This window comes from Telopea speciosissima, chromosome 9, assembly GCF_018873765.1.
Source record: "Telopea speciosissima isolate NSW1024214 ecotype Mountain lineage chromosome 9, Tspe_v1, whole genome shotgun sequence".
Lineage (NCBI taxonomy): Eukaryota > Viridiplantae > Streptophyta > Magnoliopsida > Proteales > Proteaceae > Telopea > Telopea speciosissima.
Window position 1 is genome coordinate 6,071,620 of NC_057924.1, and position 8,021 is coordinate 6,079,640.

The 8,021-nt window shown below is 37.8% G+C and overlaps 1 protein-coding gene across 1 annotated transcript; it reads right to left on the bottom strand.

Annotated features, from left to right (window-relative positions):
* Window positions 1-2,179: 2,179 nt before the first annotated feature.
* On the bottom strand, window positions 2,180-5,447 carry LOC122640496 (probable nucleoredoxin 2). The gene is made up of 3 exons (XM_043833711.1): window positions 5,273-5,447; window positions 3,246-3,725; window positions 2,180-3,168 (listed from the first exon to the last, which is right to left on the bottom strand). The coding sequence occupies exons 1-3, from the start codon at window positions 5,372-5,374 to the stop codon at window positions 2,512-2,514; spliced, it is 1,239 nt and encodes a 412-aa protein (XP_043689646.1). The 5' UTR covers window positions 5,375-5,447; the 3' UTR covers window positions 2,180-2,511.
* Window positions 5,448-8,021: the final 2,574 nt, after the last annotated feature.

The window sequence follows — 8,021 nt, forward strand, 5'->3', positions numbered from 1 at the left end:
TCTAAAATATGGATAATTAGGTTACATACGGGATTCATTACTTAGTTTTATTTTTATGTAATTAGTGGTCATGTGATCTATTTAAGTTGGGCTGGATTAGGACTCTATAAGTCCAGCCATGTTTTGAGCCTATTTCCTTCAGTATTTCAATTTCCTAGTCAGTTTAGATTCCCTAATAGATTAAGGATTGGGTTAGGCCTTTCCTTTTTAGGTTAAGGAGTCTATTTTTGAGTTTTTTATGTAAAGTTGTAAGTGGGGCAGGTATTGAACATTTGAACACGAATTTTGACATTAATGAAAAGTTTTTTGTTGCTCTTCTTTTCCAATGAAGATTTTTGTCTTGTGTTTGATCAAGGCTGGTGGGATTGGTGTTTGATCCAATTGACACCTTGCAGTGTGAAGCCCGGGTGGTTCTAGTGAGGCTCTACTTTCAATTCTAATTCAAAGTCTGATTTTTTATTCAAGTTTTCACCTTCAAACAATCTGCTGCCAAGGATTTTCTCAACAGTGAGAGTTAGAAGCATTCCGCATCCCCATAATTCTTCTTCTAACTTTTCCATACACCCAAACCCTAAGTTTCCCCCTTTTGTTTTCAATTTTTCCAAGGCCCAAATTCTGCCCAGACCTAACCAGCCAGCCAAATCACACCAAACTTTGATTGAATTCTCCTCTCATACTAAGGAAAACTTTATCCAAGTGAAACCCTAACCTGCACCTTCTTGTCGATTCATTCCAGTACACTTTAATGTAAGACTAGAACCAAAATAGGGCTAATCCTAGGCAAGATCAAATAGAAAACCTTCCCATAAACAAGAAATCATATGAGGAAACCAAGAGAACAATGGGAACTCAAAAAATAAATAAATAAATTCCTAAGAACAAGAGAGCAATGGGATTCTCAAAATTGGTTGGAGAAGAATATATAAAGAGAAATAAAAGACTCCTAAAATAAAGACTAATTCTTTAACTAGGAAACTTATTCAAACAAGGAAACTAAGAACAATTGGGAAACCAAATATCCTACATAGCTAACTTCTAAAATAAACAGAATAAAATAAACTAAAAGAAATTATTTCCCCAAATAACATAAATTCCTAAAATCCTACTAAATCCAAAAACTCAAAATTGACCCGGTTCATCTCCGTCAGGATGCTCAAACGCGTTAGGATCAGTCCAAGGTAGTGCACCTACATCAAGAACTCCACATAATTAAAGGAAAGAAGCTTAAAGCAAGGTTGGACTCATGGAGACCTATTCCAGCATAACTAAAACAGTTTAATAACAACTAAATTTTTAAAAAAATATATAGTCTAACTAGATTAACTAATAAAGTAAATACCGTATTCTTACCTCCTACCCATATATTAGGACCATTAAAAGTGGCTTATTACAAAGAAACCCATTGGACCAAAGGCCCAATAATACGTAATCAACTCAAAGTTTATTCTCACTAAAATAAACCCATTTTCTCTGGTTTATCTGCATCAGACTATAAGTGAAACGAATTTAAGACTGCTTGGTTTAAGTAAGGAATGTATAAAATAGAATCAATTAATCAAACCCAACTAACTAAGGTAACACATGCAATGAGCATTTCCTTAAAAATGAATTTCAAATTAAACAAGTACTTCAACAAAAGTATTAACCCATATATTTGAAACAAGGTAGTAGGTGCTTCCCACAATTCGGAAATGGGTGACCTCACATAGCCTACACATGTTTTAGTGTACATCCATCAACCAATAAGTGTCTTTGTACCCATGCATTAATTCATTAAGAGCTCATTTGTTGCCTGTGCAATAAGGTGTCATCACTAAATTATAAGAGAGGTGATGTTTTTTAAGTTCTTGATACAACCACTAGTTTTGCTCAAAAACTACATCTGTTGTAGGGAAAAAGAAGAAGGATAACCACTACAGGTTGGAATATTGGGTAAATATGTCGATTGCGAATCGGTCTCATTTCATCACTCATATCCTTCTCACTTGCTTCTTACTAGTAAAACTCCCCCCCCCCCCCCAATTCACTCTAACCACAAATATAGGGTAACTCTTTGTAGACCGATGCTCATTTATTTCTTAGGGGTCAAAAGCAGAGCATTTATAAAGAGCGTCATCTACACAGTTCTGCTTTTAGGCTATAATACATTCCAAGCCAAAGCACCAATCATACTCTAAGATGGATAGGCATTATGTCTCAATATAGTATTAGTAACCAGACAAGAGAATTTGGTAAAGATCATACATTGTCTGAACAAGTTCTAATCAAGTTTGTCTAACCATTAAAGCTACACCATGTAGTAGTACATCAGATAAGCAAGTTCAGACAAAATTACCTTGTTCCACAGCCATTGTTTCCTAATCCTATACTTTAATGGGACTCACCATTCTGAAGATGATCCCATTACACATAGCTCCCACCTTAGACATGTTCTTCATTCTTTGGATGTATTAACACTCTGTACATACATCAGTTATTCACCTCTAAGAAGCCCCTGAAGTTGGAGAATCCTTAGAATCCATTGCTACAAGGACGGGAATGATCAATAGTCCTTACATGTTCCTTCTCTAGGTTGTCTTTGCAAGTCTCCCGAACACACTTGAGGTGGACCTCAAACCCACACTCAATGCACTGGTATGCACACCCAAAGCCCTGCTCATCACACTCACAGCAAATGAAAGGGCCTCCTCCAGAGCTTGAATAGACCGCATTCAACATATGGTGGTGACCCGCGTGAAAGAAAGATCTTGGGTAGCTTTTAGATTCCTCGTCCAATCTTTCTTGGAGTAATGATAGGTGCATCACAGTAAATGGGTATGCCATCTCCTTGTGCAAATTAATCAGGTACCTTCCTTCTCTTGTGACTGTCTTCCCATCAGGACCAATGATGATCAGGGAGGGAATTCCTTTTACATTAAAGTACTTCAATAACACTTTGGCAGTCTCATCTCCATAAGGCAAAGCATGCCATGGCATGGATTGATAGAATCCTGAGTACCCTGATTCATCTTGATCAGTAGAGATGAACACTATCTCAAACGCCTCTTTCTTTTCTTTAAGATTTTCATACACAGAGACTAATTTTGATGTGAATTTTTCACAGGGAAGACATGCTAAAGCCGAGAAGTACAACCCAACTGTTTTCCCTACCAAAGTAGAAACAGGTACCTGCAATTTTTGTTTAAAATTAGTATTCTTACACATAACAAAGAAAACTATGTTATCTACTCAATTGTGCTACCAACCTGTTCTTTTTGTTTAATCACATGGCCTCTAGTCTGGGTTGAAAGCAGCTTCTCCAGAGTTTGAGATGCACGATCTGCTTCCTCTTCAGCTTCCAACTCTGCAATCCTCTCTTGAGTAAAAGGAAAAGCCTGGACCCCATATCGGTAGATGAGCTCAACTCCTTCAGTCTGGATTGGTTTGCCACAGATGTCAATTATGATCAGGCAGGGGATACCCTCAACCTGAAACTTTTGAGTCAGGTTCTTTTTAGAATTTAGATCAGAAAACGGTATGGCAAGCCAAGGCATGGTTCCATGGAACTTGTTGAAGGCGCACTGATCTTCATCAGATGACACAAACACAATCTCAAACCTGGCTCCCTGCTCCTTCAGCTGGTTGTAGATATTGGCCAAAACTGGGGTGAAACTCTGACACTGAGAGTACCAGTTTGCAGAGAAATACAACCCAATAGTTTTTCCATCCAATTCATCAACTTTGACCTGCATGGTAGTTCAAAGTTTCCAACAGCATATAGTTAAAATGGATATCTGAAAGGGTTACTGGCCTAGGTTTTCACTAATATAGCATGAACTGACAGAAATGAGTGTATGATACTAAAGAAAATACGGGACATGCTGAAAATGCATGTATGCAAGACTTTCCTGTGTATGAGCCTTTTAGGTGTGAAAAAAGATTTTGCAATGACGGCATACCAAATGTTTCACTGATTTGGATTGTTAAAGCAATATGCATTTATGGGATATAGCCAAGTACCACCATACATTCATTCATTCCTAACTTTCTATTTAATGAATCCTAATTGATCATCATTGACATCCCTCGACTGTTGAACCTTCTACTATTCTACTTTTTCCACCATTCACATTTCTTCCATTGTTAATAGAACCAGGCTAGAATGGACGAACATTTACACCATAAACTATTTATAGTCTAATGTTCTGGTCCTGATCCATAACCCACTTTCAGGTCCATAAACGAAGTCCATAGACCCTCAATTTCTGATGGTCAACCTATTAGAACCATCTACTTTAGAGTTCAGACAGACCGTTTAGAAATTATAACAGACAAATCACTGTTATACTGCTTCTACTGTTTTATTATATTACACTTTGAACCTTTTGGATGAAGCTTTTTAGACCTTCAGCCCTTTGCGATTGAGCAGAATAATACAGGATTTCCAGCCTTCTGTCCATTTTTTAGGAACATTGGTTTTTTGTTCTTGAAAGTGTAGTTGATTACCTGTTCTCATGATTCATCAAGGACTTGAAATGCTTGTCTCAATCATGGAGACCAAAATAAAAATAAGAGGTATTAGTATTAGCTCTCTTCAAACCACCTTTGCTATTCCATAAAACTGGGATAACAACAAAGAAAAGAGGAAAAGCACAGTGGGGGCACTGGGGGGGTAATAACCTATTAAACTGGACCGAAAAGGCAACTTGTGTAGAATTCAGTTGTCAACAAGGGAGTAGAAAAGGCGTTTCTGATGGTTCTTCCATTGGAGAAAGATATAAAAGCAATTTGTCCCAAAAATTAAAGAAAATCTTAAGTAAGTCAAAAGCAGGGGTCCCTTTTTCCCGTATGATACTCGATCTAAAACATGTCTTTCTGTATAATGACACAAAACTGTAGCACTTCAATTAATACACTACAGATCACTTAAAATAAAATTAATACCCGAATAAATAAGTTCAGAAATGACACGAATGGAAGACAATACGAAGGAATCAGCTAGCTAATTAGTATTTTTTTTAACTCTCGGATTCTTTAAAAAGGAAAACAGATTACTTTTCGATAATAAACAAATCAGCACTTTCCATTAAAAGTCATACCCCATGAGAGTGAGATGAAGAAAAACTCTAAAGAAGTCTGGAAAGTCCCAATAAATAATTTGTCTTTGAGATTGACGATTCAAAAGCTAAAAAGGCATTAACAGTAAGTACAAAAGCGACAAGATATAAATAAACCAAAGAAGGGAACCATGAGAAACCAAAAGAAAGACAGAGTTGAGTGTTGGACAAAAAACCTGGTCTCCGGAGGGAGAAACGAGAAAATCTCTGGTTTCGGAGGTCAATAATTGATGGAAGAGGCTCTTATCAGTATCAATCTCATCTGAAGAAGCATCCATGACAGAAACTCCTGCTGCTCGTATTTCCCTCTAAACTCTCACTTTTTCTTGTATCACTTCCTTTTTCTCCTCTACTGCGGAATTGATTCCAATATCGTAATGCGATGGTGATTACTTATCAGAGATAATAAGGCGTTAACACATCTTCAGTACTGTTACTACTGTATGTAGCTCTTCATATGCATCACTATGGGTAGATGTGTCAAAAAGTAGCAGTACTACCCCGCGTTGGGTTCCTCTGTAGCGCGACTTAATGTGTAGCGTACCATCCGACGACAGTGTGTTGGGCTGCATGCCCGAGCACACAGGGCCGTCGGATGGTGCACTACACACTGTGTCGCGCTACAAAGGACCCGAATCCCCCCCCCTCAAAAAAAAGAAGCCCAAATCGGTCAAGTGACCTAGACAAAAACTGGACCGGATCGGACCTAACCGAACAAATCCTCATCGCACTGTTTGGGACTAGGGTATGACAGAAACGTCTGAAAACTGGACAACATCAAAGCTTCCATTGATCTTCTTTTTCAATGTACAAAATTAGTTGGGCAGTTAAATGAATGATATGATAATAAGGTTCATTTTGTGATATCAATATTAGTTATCTTCTCACCGATTAGTTATTTATTGATTCCAATATTAATTATCTTCCCCTTATAATGATAAAGAATGTTTAATTTGTGACACTATTTATACATTAATTTCAATATTAGTTATTGGGACAATGTTCTCTGTGCCGCAGCGCAGCCTGCACCCAGACACATGGGCAGCTTGTGCAGGGGGTAGGGTGATCATTGTGCCCACCCCCATGTGCCTGGGTGCAGGCTGCGCTGCGGCACAGAGGACAACGCCCCTTGGTTATTTATCTTTTCCTTACAATTTATTCATCTTTGTTCCAATTATAAGATGAACATACCAACTCAATTTCCTTATTCCTAACTAATTGTTTACTTATTTGACTTGGGGGATATGATTTAAAGCATTTTTAGAGAATCTTTCCACACTATAGATTAAGAATATAAGATGTCATTGTGGTTCAAGCCCCGACAAAAAAATGATCTAAACAGGTATTAACTTGATACTGAAAAATCGAAACGACTGTAAACCAAAGTTCCTTAAACGATTTGGTTTTGGTCTCACTCATTCCTATACCAAAATCGATTCAACACGACTGAAACTGAACCGAACAGACCGTTTTGACACCTCTAATTGTGGAGGATAGGAATAGTTTCCACAACATCTAGTAAAAAAAGAGTAATAATAACCCTAGATAGGTGGATTGTAGTGAATGTTGGTCTTTTGGATCAAGCACTTATCGCTACTCTAAAACCAATTAACGATAAAAAGGGCGATTATTCTCAGAGTCGCGAGGAGACCTGAACCTTCTAGGCCCAATAATCCCCCCTTCAATGTTTGATGAGTGACTCAAACCTTTGACCTTGGCTCTGACACCAATGTTCATCTTTTGGATCAAGCATTAACCGTTACTCTAAAACCAATTGGTGGTAAAGAGAGCGCAACTTTATTTCCTTATGCAGGGCGGGCAATCAGTCCCAGAGTTGTGAATAGACACTTGTTGGAGGTACGATGTCTTGAATTCCGTTGTTTGGTTTGTAGGTTAATTGTGAAAGGGTCGTTAAGAGGCCGAAAGCATTTAAGGTCTATATGGGTATTTCGGTAAAATTTATGTATAGGGTTTCACTATAAATATATAGCAATGGTTCTTTCTCTGTAAAGCAATCTGAGAGAGGTGTGAGGACAAGCGACTGTAAACCTATTATCCATTGATAGTGAAACAGATCTCATCTCAATGTAGATGTAGGCAATCTTGTCGAACCACGTAAATCTTGTGTTCATTGTATGATTGTTGTTTGTGATTTCACATTTTTTTTGTATCATGTTAGGTTTCATTTTCTATGACACTGACCTTTTAGGCCCAATAATAGATTATACCCTATTTGTTTGCACACAAAAAATAATAAAAAATACAAAGAGAAGGACCACCCTATAATGACAATGTTGGAACTCTATTCCTCTAGGTACATAGTCTACAAATGTCATTAGAAGGACCCTACATCTTTACATATAACCAAATGAGTGTTTTTAATTGTCACCCTTTAGGTGAATTCTAAAACATATTTTGTGAAGTCACACTTCATCGACGTGATAGCTGCATATAGTTTTTAATCCTCTCCCATATTTTATGGTATATAATAGTGTTTGGATGTAAACAGATGTTTTTTTTCCCACCCCTGCACATGTCACAAAAATTATAGTGCTTGGATCCCAAGTATGTCATTTTCTTTTGTCAAATCCTATCGAGGGCCCATAGGCCACTAGAGGTTGACGCCCCAACTCAAGGAAGGGTTGTCAGGGATGGGGATGTGAGGGGGAGGGGAATGGGGATAACTCGATGTTTATCCATCCGATGTGGGGGGGAGAGTCAAAACAATAACATCTCCCTAGACTTAGACTAATATTTTACTACACTAATAGCCACCATCATGCCAAGAGGCACTTCCCCCAAGTATGCCAGTTGAATAGACAAATAGCTATCCCCGAAGACAATATATTGTGAGGTCAACAAAACCCTACTTTTGAAGCAAAACTCTCATTGTTTAAAGATGAATGCTATGAGTGAAACCGTCTA

What these genes read in the sequence shown, in the direction of transcription:
- LOC122640496 (XM_043833711.1), bottom strand. Translation starts at nt 5,374, where the DNA reads ATGGATGCTTCTTCAGATGAGATTGATACTGATAAGAGCCTCTTCCAT. An exon ending in TTTCTCCCTCCGGAGACCAG is followed by an intron (nt 3,726 to 5,272) that starts GTTTTTTGTCCA and finishes ACTACCATGCAG; the next exon opens with GTCAAAGTTGATGAATTGGA. An exon ending in TGATTAAACAAAAAGAACAG is followed by an intron (nt 3,169 to 3,245) that starts GTTGGTAGCACA and finishes CAAAAATTGCAG; the next exon opens with GTACCTGTTTCTACTTTGGT.